Source organism: Barbus barbus (assembly GCF_936440315.1).
Source record: "Barbus barbus genome assembly, chromosome: 26".
NCBI classification, from domain to species: domain Eukaryota; kingdom Metazoa; phylum Chordata; class Actinopteri; order Cypriniformes; family Cyprinidae; genus Barbus; species Barbus barbus.
The window spans coordinates 3,135,029-3,154,453 of record NC_136754.1 but is presented as its reverse complement, the minus strand read 5'-3'; the positions used below and the strand labels follow the sequence as shown (position 1 = coordinate 3,154,453).

Below are 19,425 nucleotides of genomic sequence, written 5' to 3'. Positions count from 1 at the left end.
CTAAGGAAGTTCAAATAAAACCATAGTAACTCAAATCTCTGCTAGACAAACCTAACTGCTGTGAGATGCGAGGTGTACTAATCTGAGTTTGGTGGTGGTGTTGTTTTCAGAGTGTCCGTGGGAGTGGGACAATCTGACCTGCTGGCAGGCGGCCAGTGTCGGCGAGGTCGTGAAGGTCAGCTGTCCCGAGCTCTTCGAGTTCATGAGTCCAGAGGAGGGTGAGAGACATTGCACGCTGACATTTATAATGCATTCCTGCTAATAAATTATTATAGTATTATAATTAATTATATTCATAACTAATTATAAATTAAAAGTATTGGTAACATTTGACAGTAAGATTCCATTTGTTAATATTTCTTAACCACAAGTAATTAGCAATAGCATGAACTAACAATGACAAATACTTTGTTAATGTTAATTTGAACATTTACTAATACATTTCAAAGGTTTGTATCGGTTAATATTACCTAATGGACCTGAGCTAACAGTACCTAACAATTCTATTTTTATTAACTAATGTTACCAAAGATCAATAAGTATTGTAACAAATGTATTTATTTAATGTTAGTTAATGCAGGCCTTATTGGGACATTAGTATTTATTAAATACTAAATAATATTATTTATATTATATTATTTGTTTGTTGTGTTTATTTTAAATACAGTGAAAGAAATATATATATATATAGAGAGAGAGATATTATTGCATTTAAAATGTACAATTTAAATAACTTTTTATTTTAATATATTTATTAATATATTTTTTAGTGCATTTATTTATTATAATTTATTTTAATTAACTATCCTGTGAGGGAAAAGGCAGGATTTTCAGCATCATTACGCCAGTCTTCAGTGTCACATGATCCTTTAGAAATCCTTCATATACAAACAGACAGTAGAATCTCTGTGTTCGACCATGAAACATCTCCCAAAAAAACATGGTTTTACCATGGTACTTTATTTTTAGCGAGCTTGGTATGTTGAGAGAAATAAATAATCTAAAATTCAGGTTTAACAGCAACACTGTTGAAGCAGGCGTAAGCTCAGCCTGAGATCTCACAGAGGCTTTACATGAGATCATGAGTCATTATAAATGTACATGTGATGTATGTACTCTTTTGTTCTTGCGGTTCTGCTGACAGCAGCATATTGCAGCAGCTGCTTACAGTATGTTTAAAGCGGAAAACATGTTTGATTTATCGTTGTTCTACTTGTTGCTTGGCTGATTTTCAGGACTCGGCGAGATCAGCAGAAACTGTACAGAGTTCGGTTGGTCTGAACCGTATCCGCACTATGTTGATGCTTGTATGAATGGTTACAACACAACCAAGCCTGTGAGTATCTCATCTGACTGAACTACTAATGATATAAATCATCTGGAGACAAGCTCAGAACAACTGTATACTGAGAGAATATGAGGGTCATAAGCACCGTAGTCATTTAGGAGACCATCGTCATTACAAGAGTAATAAAAATTGTAATTAATGGTCCACCAATATGACAGATTCTTAAAATTGTAAAAGTTTGTAAGTTTTCGCAATTCTGACTTATTTTAATTAACAGTCCTGTGAGGGGAAAAAGCTGGATTTTCAGCATCTGACTGATTTCCTCCAAGAAAAAAATTAATTAAAAAGGCAATAGCGACTCTTTATCTCATAATTCCGACATAATGAGACATAGACAGAGACTTTTTTCTTGCAATTTCTGACTTTTCTTCTCATAATTGCAAGTTTATATCTCACAATTGCGAATTATAAACTTGAAATTAAAAGTTAATACCTCAAAGTTTATATCTTGCAATTCTGACTTTTTTTTTCAAAGAATTTCAAGAAGTCGAAATTGTGAGATGAAAAGCCAGAAGATATAAACTCACAAGTATTTTTTAATCAGAAATGCAAGTTTTTAACCTGACGAAGTTTTGAGAAGTCAGAACTGTGAGATAAAGTTGCAATTACCTTTTTTTTATTTTTTTTATTCCCTGCAGAAACAAGCATTTAGTCTCGATTTGCCCAATTCTAACTTTTTTCTTTCAATTGTGAGTTTATATTTTGCTGTTCTCAGAACTGCAAAACTGTGATTGTGAGATAAAAAGTCACAGTTACCTTTTTTATGTTTATTTTTCTTGTCGAAAAAAAAAGCATTCAAAGTATTGCACAAACAGAAATGAAAGAAAGCAAAAAGCTCTGCTAAACTGCTGCCAACCAAGACTAATGTAGTTTTATCTTCCCTTCCCTTCCCAAGGACATGTACTATGCGTCTGTGAAAGCTCTCTATACGGTGGGCTACAGCACGTCTCTGGTGTCTCTGACCACAGCTATGGTCATTCTGTGCCGCTTCCGGTAAGTTTAACGTATACTGATGAAACTCTTAAGTACAACCCGAATTCCGGAAATGTTGGGACGTTTTTTTAAATTTGAATAAAATGAAAACTAAAAGAATTTCAAATCACATTAGCCAATATTTTATTCACAATAGAACATAGATAACATAAGAAATGTTTAAACTGAGAAATTAAAAAAATTGTATGCACAAAATGAGCTCATTTCAAATTTGATGCCTGCTACAGGTCTAAAAATAGTTGGGACGGGGGCATGTTTACCATGGTGTTGCATCTCCTCTTCTTTTCAAAACAGTTTGAATCGAGGTTATGAGTTTCTGGAGTTTTGGTGTTGGAATTTGGTCCCATTCTTGCCTGATATAGGTTTCCAGCTGCTGAAGAGTTTGTGGTCATCTTTGATGTATTTTTCGTTTAACGATGCACCAAATGCTCTCTATAGGTGAAAGATCTGGACTGCAGGCAAGCCAATTCAGCACCCGGACTCTTCTACTACGAAGTCATGCCGTTGTAATAATTGCAGTATTTGGTTTTGCATTGTCCTGCTGAAATACACGTCATCTGGAGGGGAGCATATGTTTCTCTAAAACCTTTATATACCTTTCAGCATTCATAGTGCCTTCCAAAACATGCAAGCTGCCCCTACTGTATGAACTTATGCAACCCCATACCATCAGAGATGCTGGCTTTTGAACTGAATGCTGATAACACGCTGGAAAGTCTCCCTCCCCTTTAGCTCGGAGGACACAGTGTCCGTGATTTCCAACAAGAATGTCAAATTTGGACTCATCTGACCATAGAACACTATTTCACTTTGAAACAGTCCATTTTAAATGAGCCTTGGCCCACAGGACACGACGGTGCTTATGGACCATGTTCACATAAGGCATTCCTTTCTTAATGATAGAGCTTTAGTTTAATCTGCAGATGGCACGGCAGATTGTGTTTACCGACAGTGGTTTCTGGAAGTATTCCTGGGCCCATTTAGTAATGTCAGTGACAGAATCATGCCGATGAGTGATGCAGTGTCGTCTGAGGGCCTGAAGACCATGGGCAACCAACAAAGGTCTTCGGCCTCGTCCCTTACGCACAGAGATTTCTCCAGTTTCTCTGAATCTGAAGAATTCAGACTCAGATAAATCTTTGACGTATTTTTAATTTAATAATGCGCCAAATGCTCTCTATAGGTGAAAGATCTGGACTGCAGGCAGGCCAATTCAGCACCCGTACTCTTCTACTACGAAGTCATGCTGTTGTAATAGTTGCAGTATGTAGTTTTGCATTGTCCTGCTGAAATACACGTCGTCTGGAGGGGAACATATGTTGCTCTAAAACTCTAAAATTTAGATTCAGAGAAATCTGAATCATCTAATGATGTTATGCACTTTAGATGATGAGATTTGCAAAGCCTTTGCAATTTGTCATTGAGGAACGTTGTTTTTAAAGTATTCCACAATCTTTGTACGCACTCTTTCACAGATTGGAGAGCCTCTGCCCATCTTTACTTCTGAGAGACTCTGCCTCTCTAAGACATCCCTTTTATAGCTAATCATGTTACAGACCTGATGTCCTAATTAGTTGCTAGATGTTCTCCCAGCTGAATCTTTTCAAAATGTCTTGCTTTTTCAGCCCTTTGTTGCCCCCTTGCCAAATTTTTTGAGACCTGTAGCAGGCATCAAATTTGAAATGAGCTAATTTATTGGATAAAAGTGTCAAATTTCTCCATTTAAACATTTGTTTTGTTCTCAATGTTCTATTGTGAATAAAATATTGGCTCATGTGATTTGAAAGTCTTCTAGTTTTCATTTTATTCTAATTTAAAAAACGTCCCAGCATTTCTGGAATTCGGGTTGTACATGATGCATGTCAAAACATGGTATGTCATTTTTGTTACTTTATTGGCAGTGATTTAATTATGTTAGGAAAAAGGAGTATTTTACTAGAAATATTAACTGCAGTACAAAACTGCCAATTAATTTTCTTCATAAAATATATATTTTTTTTCTTTTTTTTTTTTTTTTCTTTTTTGGTGTGTATTATCACCCAGACATGAGATTGGCCTCTTAACTTTTTGTAGTACAGTTTCCCAATTACAATGAAATGGATTTTACATCCTGATGCAAATGAAGAAGCTTTTTGAGTACTTTGTTTTCTTTAGTTATTTAGAAAAGCATCTGTGTAGTGGTGCTTTAGAGTTATCTGAAGAACCTGTGTATGATGTACATTATGATAAGATGTTGAGAGCTTCAAAGAAGCATTGATGAGTGTTTGCACATTGATACAGACCCTCAGCTGCCCACCTGAACACATTAGAATTTCAATCTCCTAACACCACCCTAATCCTGCCTTTGAACGTCTGTCAACAGGAAGCTTCACTGCACCAGGAACTTCATCCACATGAACCTGTTTGTGTCCTTCATCCTGAGAGCCATCTCTGTGTTCATTAAAGACGGGGTCCTGTATGCTGAGGAGGACAGTGACCACTGCTTCATTCATACTGTGAGTAATGCACATGCACCAATGCACATATCTTGTTTTGGATTAAAGCTTCACTAAACCTTTTTATTTTTATGCCTGAAGAAAATGTATTAAAAATTGTTTAAATTCAATTAATTTAATATGTTCCATGTAGTGTGTGTGTGTGTGTGTGTGTGTGTGTGTATATATATATATATATATATATATATGATTTGCATATAATGCATATTTTTTGATAAAATATATAACATAATACCACTAAATACTAAATATACCAATACTACAATAATAAACTATTACTAAATTATATTATATTATGTTATATTTCTTTCAGTATTTATTTATTTATTTATTTATTTATTTAACTATTATAAATATTAACAGTTTTATATTTTATGGTACCATCAGCATATAAAACTATTTGGTTTTAATCTGGTAATAGTTGTTTTTTTGTGTGTGTGGTTTAAAGTTTTTTTATAGGCTTTGCTTTCAGAGTGAATCACCCATAAACGGAAACTGTTTGTAGGGCCGGAGTTTGGCTGGATGCTATTTGCATGTGAAATCCAGAGACTAATAATAACTCCCTCCGTTTATGTTCAAGCCTTCGCCCCACGTTCAACAGCAACACGTTCTGTTTTCCCCGTCTGTGCCTGACAAACAGCCATAATTATCATGAAGCCGCTCTGGAAATATTCCATTATTTCCGTATTAGCATATGAATAGCTTATAAAAATGTGCACGCTCTCATTATACACCTGAATGAGGGCTCTGAGCTCTTTCTCCCAGCCAATCAGAGGCCATGTTAATGACATCACTTAGCACCGAATTGGATCAGAGGGTAATTGATGAACATGGTTAAAGACTTTAGGGTGTTCTGACACACAGCGGGCAAGAAATTGTGAATGGAAATAAACATGAAGTCTGTCAGACAGAAGGATATATCATGGATACTTACAGCTGGCTTAAGATGGTCACTAGGCTTGATTGATTAGCTAAACTACCTGGCAGACTACTATGCACCAGCAACAAATCAGCAGCTATGTTCTAAAAACCAGCTTGACCAGCTTATACTGGTTTGACCCAAGAAGGTCTATAATACAAAGAGAAATCTCTCCGTTTGCATTCATTCATACATCAAATAGCCAGTGTCAGTTTTTGTACTTAAATCATTTCCTATTGGATGAAGTCCTGTCATTTATTATAAACTGTTTCATAAAATATGTCAGAATAGGAATGCAAAATGAAGGTGTCTAGATTCATGAAATAGAAACCAGAGACATTTCCAACAGTTTAGTAGTCAAAACATCATTGAAATGTCACTTGTTATAATCTTGGAATTAAAAAATGAGGACAAGACATTTTTGTATGTTTTTGTTTTCAATTGTGTTTTTAACATAATTTTATTATAATAGTATGACATTTGCAAGTCAAACTGAGCCTAACTGGTATTAATACCATTTACCAAAAATCACGCTATGAAAAATAGAAAATTGCAAATAGCAGACAGATCAAAATAGTATATTATATATACTATATTATAGCACAATTATGCAAATTATACACAATTTACAAAAACATAATCAAAGAAATATGAGAGCATATTATAAAACTGTTTTTAACATTTATTTAACGTTTTCTATCTTAATAACTAATATGTTCATTTTCACAATTGAATATATTTTGTCTTTATCGTATTATTTAAGCATATTATTTTGCATTTTAAGGTCATTTTAAATTATGTGCTTTCCAAAAAAGTACTTTTGCAATTGTTATTGTTTAGTTGATTATTACTGTAGTTATTCATATTGTGGTATAGTTGAGCGACCAAGTAATCAGCGTAGCTTTTTACTTTTAAGGATAATTAAATATATATATATACAGTGTCCTCCAAATGTATTGGAACAGTAAAGACAAAATTGCTCTGTTGGCTGTGGAGACATTTACAAACATGATTAAAAGATGAATATGAGACAAAACTACAGAATGTCACATTTTATTATTGGGTGATTCAACACATGGATGTTTTACCAGCTAAGAAGTTCAGCATTTTTAGAGTTTCATGCCTCTATCTGATGTGAGCGTAAGTATTGGATCAGTTGCCTCACAGGTCTTTCTAAGTGATCAGCTGTGTCCTGTTGCATTAATTCTTCAGATATTAAAAGCAGGGAATGTGTCGTATCAGTTATATCCATTACTTCTGTATTCTGAATCTTGCATTCGATGATGACACACAAACCAGGATGAAGATGAGGGAGCTGACTTTAAGAGAAAAGCAAGCAATTTGGATACTAAAATAAAAGAGGAAGTCAATTAGAGCTATAGCAAAAACAAAGGGCATGGAGAAATCAAGAGTTTGGAAACCACTAGCAACCAATAACGACCTGATCGGCTGCGAAAACAACAGTAGTTGATGACAGACAAATCATAAAAGCTGTGAAAATGAAACCTAAAAGACATGTCTGTAAAATCACCAACAACTTCCAGAAAGCTGGGGTGATGGTCTGACAATCTACTGACCTCAGGAGACTTTGACACAGAATTACAGATGCTACACAGCAAGATGCAAACCTCTGACCAGCACCAAAAATAGAAAGGCAAGATTAGAGTTTGCAAAAAAGCACAAAGGTGAGCCAGAAGAGTTTTGGAACTGTGTTTATGGATGAATTTTGAAGGGTACAAAACCATCTTGCCTACCAATATTCAAGAAAATGCCACCAGATTCATTGGGAAGTGCTTCATATTGCATCAGGACAATGACCCAAAACACCCTGCCAGTTCAGTCAATGAGTTTATAAGGGTAAAGAAATGGAAAGTCTTAGATTGCCCAAGTCAATCTCCAGATTTAAATCAGATTGAACATGAATTTCACCAGCTGGAGAGGAGAGTAAAGGCAGAAACTCCCCAAAACAAGCAACAATTGGAATTGGCTGCATTAAAGGCTGGGGAAAGCATTTCAAAGGATGAGACCAAGAGTCTGGTGATGTCTATTGTGTCTGGTGCTGTGATTGTGCGCAAGGGATCTGCAACTAAATAATAGCTTTTAATCTTTTATATCTGCCTTATGTTCAACTGTCCCAATACTTATGCTCACATCAATGAGTGGGATGAACTCTAAAAGTGCTGTTCTTTTTATTTGGTAAAACATCTGTGTGTTGAAACGGCTAATAACAAAATGTGACATTCTGTAGTTTGGTCTCATATTCATCTTTTAATCATATTTGTAAATGTTTTGACTCCACATTTAACAGAGCAATTTTGTCTTTACTGTTCCAACACTTATGGAGGGCACTATATATATATATATATATATATATATATATATATATATATATATATACCTTCTTTGGAACCTTATTTTTTCCAAAGAAGGTTTTCACAGCATTGTGATAAGAACCACTGTTTTTGGTTCCCCAAAGAACCTTTCAGTGAACAGTGAGAATATATTTTTTTCTTACTGTGAGGAATATTTTAATAATCTTACTTATTTTAAAAATTTTACTACAAAGAACCTGTTGTGGAATGGAAAGATTCCATGGATGTTAAAGGTTCTTCATGGAACCACAGATGCCAATAAAGAACCTTTATTTTTAAGAGTGAATGTAAAATGGACTTATAATGGGATCCACTGGATTTTAAGCAAACCTGAATGTGTTTCTCTGTGTTCAGGTGGGGTGTAAGGCAGTGATGGTCTTCTTCCATTACTGTGTGATGTCAAACTACTTCTGGCTCTTCATCGAAGGTCTCTATCTCTTCACGCTCCTGGTGGAAACCTTCTTTCCCGAGAGACGCTACTTCTACTGGTACACCATCATCGGCTGGGGTATGTCACAGTGATGCAACATAGAAAAAATGGAATGTTTATGATTGATTATGTGTCACAGTCATAGATATTGTGGGAAATGGAGTGTGGCGTTTGTGTATTAACTGGCCACTGGCTCTTTATGATGTGATTTGTTATGCTGGCATATGTAATGCATTCATATTGATGGTCTAAATGCACTGGAGAACAGCTTTGAGGTCTGACAAATTTCCTCTTCCTCTCGCGCTTTCAGGAACGCCCACCATTTGTGTGACCATATGGGCCGTTCTGCGCCTTCATTTTGATGATTCTGGGTACGTGCAATGCCGCATAAACAGAAACCGATGTACTGTATTTGTTGCTTTGATACGCAATATGCTGGCACTGAACTTCATTGTCACTAGTCACTAGAATGAGACTATGTTTGGAAAGGACTACATGCTATTTTTTTTTAAATGTTTTAAATAAGAAAACACTGCTTTGTTACATAACCTCACTATGTTGCATGTTTAATTCGGGTGCCAACTGCTTCTCATCTCAGAAATACATATGGTTTAATCCAGTTTTGTCTTTTGGGAGTTGGATTACATAAATAGTCAGTAACGAGTTGAATGTGATCAACATGAAAAGGTGTGATTCATACATTTCTAATTACATGTCATTACTATTGTGATATAATCATGCACAATAATACCAGGAGCATCTATTAATCTATATCGTATTTCACATGCAAATTGGCAACATGATCGAACTTTGTTAAACAAATTCTTGTACACAAACTACTACATGCTTTCTGTCATCTGATTGATAATTTAGAATTTTTTATTAAGTAAAAGGCCTTTTAAGTTCATTGAAAAAAGAGCAACAAATGCAGTAGGGCATCTGGCACACACTGAATGCTATTTTCTTTCAAAAGCATGCAGTCTTGCAGTTAATCAATTGTATTTCTGCAGTTGCTGGGACATGAATGATAATACTGCCCTCTGGTGGGTGATCAAGGGACCCGTTGTGGCATCAATCATGGTAAGGAAAAAAACAGGTTTTAGTTTTTAGAGCTAAAAGGTGGATGAATAAAACATATGAATTAATTGATGTACTGTATGTGAATGGAGCCATGTTCCATACTATAATAAATGCATGCATTTCCTTTCAGATTAATTTTGTCCTCTTCATTGGAATCATCATAATCCTGGTGCAGAAGCTGCAGTCTCCAGACATCGGCGGGAACGAGTCCAGCATCTACCTGTGAGTGTGTTAGTCTCAGTCACCATGGAAACAGAGTGATGTTGTTGTGTTGTGTTTGATTAGTCGATACAATGTATCACATGATGGTGGCTGAAATGAAATGAAAGTCTTCTTGATAGTATCCAAGCAAACACAGAACGTTCACCTAACTTTAACATATGTGACACTGGACCACAAAACCACTCTTAAAGGGATAGTTCACTCAAAAATGAAAATTCTGTCATCACTTACTCACCCTCAAGTAGTTCTAAACCTGTATGAATGTCTTTGTTCTGCTGAACACAAATGAAGATATTCTGAAGAATGTGGGAAACAGAGCAGTTCTGGGGCACCACTGACTTCCATAGTATTTTTTTCCTACTATGGAAGTCAATGGTGCCCTAAAACAGCCTAGTTACAAACTTTCTTCAAAATATCTTCCTTTGTGTTCGGCAGAACAAAGAAATTCATACAGGTTTGGAACTACTTGAGGGTGAGTAAATGATGACAGAAGTCGCTGGGGTGTATTTGTAGCAATAGGCAAAAATACATTGTATGGCTCAAAATTATTGATTTTTCTTTTATGCCAAAAACCATTAGGACATTAAAGATCATGTTCCATGAAGGTATTTTGTACATTTCCTATTGTCCCATCTAAAAAAAAATATTGTCTTATCCTAACATACATAATACACCATACATCAATGGAAAGCTTATTTATTCAGCTTTTAGATGATGTATAAATCTAAAAAAAATAAATAAAAATAAAAAAATGACTGGTTTTGTAGTCCAGTGCCACATATGGTTCCCATTTGGTTATTTTTAGGAACCAAATAATAACATTTTAGAAACGTTCTCTGTAGGTTTTGTATCCAAAATCTAATCTTGCCAGAATATTTTGTGACAACCTAAATAGAACTTAATTGGACATTCTCTATTATTTTTGGGAACTAAAGAATAACAATATAGGAATGTTCTCTGTAAGTGTTGTAATCAAAAACTAATGTTGCTGGGAGGATTTTTGTGAAAACCTAGATCGAATCTAGAAAGAGTGTTCGCTAATGGTTATTTTTAGGTTTTGTTTTATTATTTATCCATAAGGTTTCCTGTTCTGGTAACTAAAATTTTTTAACTGGGATAAGTGGAAGCATTAATTTTGTATGAATACAGGAATCCTTTTGGAATTTCCATCAAAATTTGTAACACTATGATTGGGATGTAACAATAGAATGTGTTATTAATACAGATCTATTTATTTTTAATTGTTGTTAGAATGGTTGCAGTTTATGTTCAGTAAATCTGTTGTGTGCTGATTCCAGGAGTGATGCAATCATTTCTGTGTTGATCAAGACAACACGTTTGGGGTTTTTTGGTTTCTGTGGCAGTGAAAAATAAAAAAAATCTTTTTTTTCTGGACAAGCATTATTTAGGCAAGTATAAATAGCCTAAATAATCTAGCGCACAAGATGTACTGTATAAACCACTTTTTGCATCCTTTTTGAAGCTTGAAGGCTATTTAGTGTAATTGCATGGAAAACAGTACCATGCAAAGTATGTGCTTGAGCTATTAGAAGTCCTTGAGTTCTCTCGATGGTGGGGTCTGTTGTGTGTGTGGTCAGTTGCGTGAGTGAGTGTGTGTGTATGTGTGTGTGTGTTCTGTCCTAAAGAGTGTTTGTTGTCTTTGTCGTGTTTAGCAGCTGTGCACAGAAATGCTTCAGTGAGCCCACACAGGCCGTCCAGCATTCGTGCAGGATGTCAGAGCTTTCTACCATCACGCTGTAAGTGTGTGTGTTTGTGTGAATGTGTGTGTGCATCTGCTTCTGTGTTGGCCAACAAATGTGCATTTTTCATTTTTAACTGTCCATTGAGGAAAAAAGGCTGTGAATATTCACTGCACATAGTTTTTGTGGTCTTGTCTGTAGTTTTATTACATGCACACACTTTTTAGATGCTTTCATCCAAAGTGATTTACAGTACTTTGCACTCATATTTAAATGTATTACTATCTGTTGCTTTCTCTGGGAACTGAATTCATGTCCCTGATGTTGTTAGCACCAAACAACTTTTATTAAGTTTTACCTGCTGGAAAATCCAGTTTACAGTTGCCTTTTTGTTTTGGAACTGGTGGTTCAGGCCGGTCCAATCTGGTTTAGGTGGCTGGGAAGTTAGTCTTGGTCTTGGCCTAGGGCCCTGCTGAGACCAAAACAGGTTTTAAAAGGATGATGCCATTTAATTTAATATTTTTTTATTTCACAAAAACTTTTATTGAACATAATATTTACTAGAATATTTTACAAAACTTGGGGGTGTTTTAAGTGTTATTCATACACTATTCATACACTAAATACATTTTGGATAAAAAAAAAAAAATTTGAGTTAAAAATAAAAAAAATTGGAACCAGATTTTGGAATTTGTTTGGAGCCAGATTTTGGTATCAAAGCAGGGTGGACTATAGCACAGCTGTTAATCATCCAAGCAGTTTTTGTTATTGACCCACTATTTTTTTTATTATTATGTCTACAGTTTTAATAAACTGTTCCATTTAAAAAAATAGATATCTCTGACTATTATTTCATATCTTAGGCTACACTTTAATTGCAGACTTTGTTATTTCGTAATGCACAGCCAGACATTGTTGAAATCTCTTCTGAAGAGACTGTGAGAGATTATTGGGTTCTGTTGCTCAGGAGAAATCTGAGAAGCATCTGAGAAGGTCTCTATTTGCTCTTCTGTTGTCCAGAAGAAATAGTAGATAAATCAAAGAGGCCTTCTTTCCTGTGGAGCAGGATTGCTGTGGAGGGCTCTGATCTCCAGTGCATTACAGTTACTGTGTGTTGACATGTTGAGAGATGTAATCAGCTGTTTGAAGCGCTGCTGTGTGTGCTGTGTGTTGACAGGCGTCTGGCACGTTCCACCCTGCTCCTCATCCCTCTGTTCGGAATCCACTACACTGTTTTTGCCTTCTCCCCAGAGGATTTCAGCAAGCGGGAGCGACTGGTCTTTGAGCTGGGCCTGGGCTCCTTCCAGGTACTGAGCGTCAGCTTTTATAGTAGCAACTTTAGCGCTGTATTTTAGAAACACCTCCATGGACACAATTTCTCTGTTCCAAACCAGTGAGCTGCCAGAAATGGCATTATACAGTAGGTGTGATCCCAACACAAGGGCTGTTCTAAACATAGGGCTTTAATATTAAAAGCTGCTAGAATATAAGCTTTTGTAGATTAGACAACTTCAGAATGCATTGCAAAAATCCTAGTGAATAGTTTATTTCAAAATGGCATTCAAAAGAAAGCATATTTTATTCAGTACTAAAGATCCAGTATCCAGTTTTGAATAAAAATCTACAACCAGTATTAGTGTATGACGCATTTGTTTGAAGCCATTAGCTTAACACCATGCTTATGTTAAGCTCTGTTGCAGTCAACTCTAGTTCCTCTTCAGGAACTCGAGCTGCGTCCGAAGACGCTTTGGGGAACGCCTTCAGCGTAACCGGCTCTGAATACAAGTGAAATCTGTCCAATGGATGGGCGAGACGTCACGGGCGAGGTGACGTAATTACCAGCTGGTACAAAAGCACGTGCGGTGAAACCGGTGTTCCCCGCTGGGGAAGAGCGGCGATCACCACAGCACACGGTGCCCGTCTCGCCCCAGTGCCCTCAGGAGGTTGATCTGCCAATCTGCCGGTGTCCCGTTCCAGGGCGCCGAACTAGCTGCTCCAATTACACCAGAGGCCAGTCTCAAGAGACTGGTTCCCTTAGTAGACTATTTCGCAGCATGGAAACTACTGGTGAATGTGTCACAGTGGGTCCTGCGTACTGTAGAGAAAGGCTACAGAATCCAGTTCGGTTCTCTTCCGCCTAGATTTAACGGGGTGAATTTCACTCTGGTGGGCCCCGAGCAGGCTCTGGTAATGGAACGAGAAGTAGATACTCTCTTAGGGAAGGAGGCCATCGAGGTGGTTCCTCCTCATGAAAGAGAGTCCGGGTTCTACAGCCGGTACTTCATAGTCAAGGCCTACGTGCCTTAGAGCAAGGCACTCTGTAAAAAAAAAAAAAATCAGTAGAAAATGGCTAATGTTCTAACAGAATATTAAATTTACTTTCAACCCATAAAACACAATGCAATGCAATGACTATTTCAAAATCCAGCTAAAACATCTATAAAATATTAATATGAAAAATTACTTCATATTAACACAGTATTGGGACGTATTTTTGCAGCTCACTAGGTTCTGGAGCTCGATTAAATGAATAGGTATATTCCGCTCACCAAGGCTACATTTATTTGATAAAAAATACAATTAGTGAAATATTAGTGAAATAATATTGCAGTTTAAAGTAGCTGATTCATATTTGAATGTATATATATATATATATATATATTTGTATTTTTTTAATACATTTTCTTGTAAAAGAAGCCACCATTAATCCAGTCTTCAGTGTCACATGATCCTTCAGAATTTGCTGTTTATGAACATTTCTTATTATTATCAATGTTAGAAAGAGTTTCAGATGCCATTGTACATTTTTAGGATTCTTTGAGGAATAAAAAGTTTAAAAGAGCTGCATTTATTTGAAATAGAAAAGTGACATTATAAATGTCTATACTGTGACTTTTAATCAGTTGAATGTATCCTTGCTGAATAACAGTATTGATTTCTACCAAACTTTTGAACTGTACAGTACTTTAAAATGATATCCACTTCACCACATACAGGGGTTTGTGGTTGCCGTGCTGTACTGCTTTCTGAATGGAGAGGTAAGATCTTTTGTTTTGATATTCTCAAATGCATGCAATCAGCTTATGTTTCCACAATATTTTATCCAATATTGCAACATGAAAAATAATTTTGAGTTACTGCCAAGGAATGTCCTGACCAGGTGGGATGCGATTAAGCAATAAACAATCAGTTTCTTCCACGTTAAAGCAATAGTTCACACAAAAATGAGGCAACTGCACATTGCAACAAGACATATTTTGTGTTGCATTGCTCAAAGTAGCCCCTCCCACAATGAAATCTCATTGGTCCAAACATAAAGCATCAAATATATGCTCTGATTGGCTATTCTATTGTGCAGTATTTTGTTTTCTGTGTCTGCAAACGTGTCACGTCTGGCTTGGACATGGTGTAAAGCATGAGAGAGAGCTTGGACTGGTGGAGAACGCGTGCACCTTTACAGCTGAGTACATTAAAAAAATGACCTTTTCAAGTTTCTCCCTAAAGGTGCAGTCGGAGATAAAGAGGAAATGGAGGAGTTGGACGGTGAACAGGTACTTTGCTGTGGACCTGAAGCAGCAGCGTCACCCTTCGCTAGCGAGCAGTGGGGTGAACGGGGGGACGCAGCTGTCCATCCTCAGCAAGAGCAGCTCACAGATACGCATGTCCAGCCCTCTGGCCGAGACGGTCAACCTCAACCTGCCCACCTGAGCGCCTGATTGGCCCGTCCGTCCATAAGCCCCGCCCTCCAACTCACCCTCTTCACCTGCAGTAGGGCCGACCAATCACAATTAGAGAAGAACTAGTAGGCTAACAATTAATGAAATCTCTGGATAGTATTTAAAGATTCCAAACAAGATCCAGAACGTGTCACCCATTATCGGTTAGAAACGATTCGTCCAGGGAAATATTTATAGTGCCAAAACTGTTTCGAGCTTAGAAGCTGCAATTCAGGTTAGGAAGCTTTAAGCATAACTCAACTTTCTGAAGGCTTTCTAATTAATCTAATGAGTAAATAACAATACAAGCATAAAAGAATGTTATTTATAATGCAGAACAGGGGCTGTATGAGTCACACCGCAATGCCAAAATGAGATTGCGGCGGAAATTAGAGTGAATTTTCATATCGCATTTTGAGCCATAGAGAATGTGAACGGTTTGTGGTTAGATTGTAGTCAGAGAAACATCAATCCATCCAACAGCACATTGCTTTCTAGTTTAAGTGTAAATAAGATATCAGAGAGAGAGAGACGGGTTACATTTCAGTGTTACGATAAAATATAATAATATAAAGTGCCAAAACATGAATATTTCAGTATCGTTTTATCTGCAAGCTACTGTGTTTAGCAGAAGTACACTAAAAGAAAATGTACAGACTTCGTGTTGCTCGTTCAGATGCTGTGTATTTGATTAAATGTTCTCCACAGAGAGATTGTAAAACATATTTTTTTACAATCAGCCGTAAGTACAGAGTATGTCAACAATATAAAGACTTATGAATGACTCATGAATTTAGATTATATGTAAATGTTGTTATGGTTTTGTGATTTAGCTTTTGGCCGGTGTTTTCTTATTGTCATGCGAATGGTTTGTAACTACACAGAGCCAATATCAGCAAATGAAGGATTGTCAAAAAACAGTTCCGTAAACAATTACCGGAGCGAGGAGGCTATTCCACAATTCCCTCTGATTTATTCTGAAGTGCCTGATGGTCACAAAAATAGCTTTGATGGATCTACTCTAAACAACCAGTGCCATGCAGTATTGATTTAGTTATTAGTCATTTTGTAGTGTAGATTGACAGATTCAGTGTTCAAGTTTATATATTTTAATTTATACACAATATTAGAGTGCATATAGACATTTCTAGAGCTTTGAGATGCGCAATCAATGCCATTACATTACTATCAGGTGCATTATAAATGCTTTTAGGGCTGACATGTTCAACTGTGAGAGAAATGAGACGTTTGAGCGAGATGTGAAAGTGTTAAAAGGATATTTCTCCCAAAAATGTTGAGTGTGTCATAATGTACTCACCTTCATGTCATACCAAACCTGATATTTTAAATGTTTGTACTTTTACAATGATAAAGAATGTTAAGCTCCAAAATGAAATATGAATTCATAACATATGAATGACTTTTATGATGCTTTTTGTTGTTGTTGTTCATATTTAGAGTTTCACAGCCAGTGATCACTATATGTTGCGTGGTAACAAGTAAAGTATGCCAGTTTTGAAATGGCATGAAGATGAGTAAATGATGACAGGTTTTGATTAGCCTAATTTTTGAGTGAAAGCTTTTAATACTTGAGAGACAGGTAACCCCCAACCCTTTACAAGTACAATATCTGATGTCAATCTATGAATCCAACCAAATTTACTGCATCACCACTGACTGACAATCATAATTAGTTATCATCAATCACATTTTACATGTTTGATCGCAAAAATAACGTGCACCAGTTTGCAAAGTGGCAAGAGTCTCTGCTAAAAGTGTTGTTTATTTCCAGTACAGTATTATTCTCTGCCGTCAGTGTAAATTCTCTGTATACGTTAAAGATGCACATGTGCCAGTAAATGATGGATGTACCAGCACTCTCTCTTTACTCAACACTTGCGGTCATAAAATATGTTTGTAAAACTTCTGTGATTATAAACGTGCCAATTTTGAAACGCAATATGCTTTTGTTGCAGCTCATAGTTGTCGGTGAATCACATGGCAGAGTTGAGGTGATTATTGAAATGTACAGTAAAATGATGGTCGTGTAGATCACACAGATCTTTTTAAAAATGTATAAGTGTTTCATTTGGTTGTTATTTTGAAGTTGAAGTGTGTAATTTGTGTGCTACTAACATCATCAAAAATAATGACAGAAGGTTTCGAACGCTCCTCATCTTTCATTGGCCGGATTAAACATAGCCCCGCCCCCTCGCCCAATTAGTTGAGACGGATTGCGTTTTTCTTTAAACAAATATTTCTGATGTAAAATACTGGTTCTGTACTTAATATGCAGAGACGATTATAAAATAATTCGTAGCTGGATTTTTCTAAAAAAAAACGTGTAAACACTGTGGCTCTTTGGTGCTAAAAGCTTGTTTGGTTTGAGCATTGCGAATTGCAACATTAGCTCAAACAATGGCGTGAGTTTGGGGCGGTACTATCTGTTTTTTGTTTTTTTTTGGCCAATGGCAAATGAGGAGAGTCACTGGGTGTCTTCGACTGGAAGCGGCTGAGCAGAATGATCTGTGTATGACATCAAAGAACCGCAAGAGCATAAGAGAGCAGATGGATCCTTATGCTTTCGAATTGCTCTCGCGGTGCTTTGATATCATACACTGATCATTCTGCGCAGCGCCGCCGAACACACCTATTATTTTTGCAAATCCACTCGGTGGGGTGGGAATTAAACACTTAATTTCTCATCATTGATGACCAAAAAAAAATTAAAAAAATTTTTTTTTAAAGGAACACTCCACTTTTTTTGAAAATAGCCTCATTTTACAACTCCCCTAGAGTTACACAGTTGAGTTTTACCGTTTTTTAATCCATTCAGCCGCTCTCTGGGTCTGGCGATAGCATTTTTATCTTAGCTTAGCATAGATCATTGAATCGGATTAGACCATTAGCATCTCGCTCAAATATGACCAAAGAGTTCAGATAATTTTCCTATTTAAAACTTGTGTCTTCTGTAGTTACAAGACCAACGGAAGACTGACGGAAAATGAAAAGTTGTGATTTTCTAGGCCGAAATGGCTAGGAATGGGTATGGGTGCAGCAGGCGCAATGATATTACGCAGTGCCTGAAAGTAGTCCCCAGCTATATCATAACTAGTTACCTAGCTGGGGACTACTTTCCTTGATTATTATGCCGGGATGAGAGTATAGTTCCTAGCCATATCGGCCTATAAATCGGAACTTTTATTAGTACACGATGTAACTACAGAAGAGTCAAGTTTTAAATAGGAAAATTATCGAAACTCTTTGGTCATTTTTGAGCGAGATGCTAACGGTCTAATCAGATTCAATGATCTATGCTAAGCTAAGCTAAAAGTGCTCCCGCCAGACCTGGAGATCGGCTGAATCCAAAAACGGTAAAACTCAACTGTTTAACTGTAGGGGAGTTGTAAAATGAGCCTATTTTCAAATAAAGTGTTCTTTATTTTTCAAACTGTAAATATTAATGATCTTGAACAAGTTCTCAGTGATAGTGAACTTGTCTGTAGAAATAAATCCTAACGGAGATCGCCAGATGTTGCTTGGATTACGTGACCTTACTGCTTCATATGTGTTTGGATATACGAGGGGCCGAGCTCCCTCTGTGGCACTTTCTAGATATATCTGCATGAAAAAAGACAAAAAAAGAGACAGTTTTTGCTGCTTTCTATGTTCTTGACACCAGCCGTCATTCTGAGTGTGAGCTCAGAAGGTAACGACCATGTCTCAAAGCTGTTACGGACGTGTTTTCTTGTGCTTGTAACACATCTGCCTGCCAGTAGGTAACGCTTTTTCTTTGATTGTATATTTGAGCGCTGTATATTTGAGGAACGCAGAGATTTGATGTGTCCCTTGTGTAGGTCTGATATGTTTCATTGTGTCTTTGAGATGTCTTCATATTTTGGACTAACTCATTTCAATCTGAATGTAACACCCTGACAACAACTGTATCGTACATTCAGCTGCTCTGTAAAGCTGCCTGCTGTTTCTTCTGCTTTGATGTGGAGATGATGTCCATGTTTGACCTGTGAACATTTTTGTACGTCTGAATTCCATTCTTGACAAAACTCTTGAATTTCTGGAATTTATGTAGTTCTTTCTATGTGTGTGTGTGTCATGCTTGAATGAAAGAGATATATATTACATATTAAAA

General features: G+C 36.6%; 1 protein-coding gene across 2 annotated transcripts in view; it reads left to right on the top strand.

Moving 5' to 3' along the window:
• Positions 1-19,345, top strand: part of LOC306846111 (pituitary adenylate cyclase-activating polypeptide type I receptor-like) — a 33,455-nt gene extending 14,110 nt beyond the window's left edge. The window contains exons 4-15 of one of the 2 annotated variants that reach the window (XM_079379231.1): positions 111-218; positions 1,236-1,336; positions 2,244-2,341; positions 4,704-4,836; positions 8,482-8,635; positions 8,868-8,928; positions 9,568-9,637; positions 9,768-9,859; positions 11,533-11,616; positions 12,737-12,866; positions 14,556-14,597; positions 15,064-19,345. In XM_079379231.1, coding sequence (XP_079235357.1) covers positions 111-218; positions 1,236-1,336; positions 2,244-2,341; positions 4,704-4,836; positions 8,482-8,635; positions 8,868-8,928; positions 9,568-9,637; positions 9,768-9,859; positions 11,533-11,616; positions 12,737-12,866; positions 14,556-14,597; positions 15,064-15,267 — 1,277 coding nt within the window. In that variant the 3' untranslated portion in view covers positions 15,268-19,345. The remainder of the gene's footprint in view (positions 1-110; positions 219-1,235; positions 1,337-2,243; positions 2,342-4,703; positions 4,837-8,481; positions 8,636-8,867; positions 8,929-9,567; positions 9,638-9,767; positions 9,860-11,532; positions 11,617-12,736; positions 12,867-14,555; positions 14,598-15,063) is intronic. The other variant, XM_079379232.1, reaches the window with a different exon arrangement.
• The last annotated feature ends 80 nt before the right edge of the window (positions 19,346-19,425 follow it).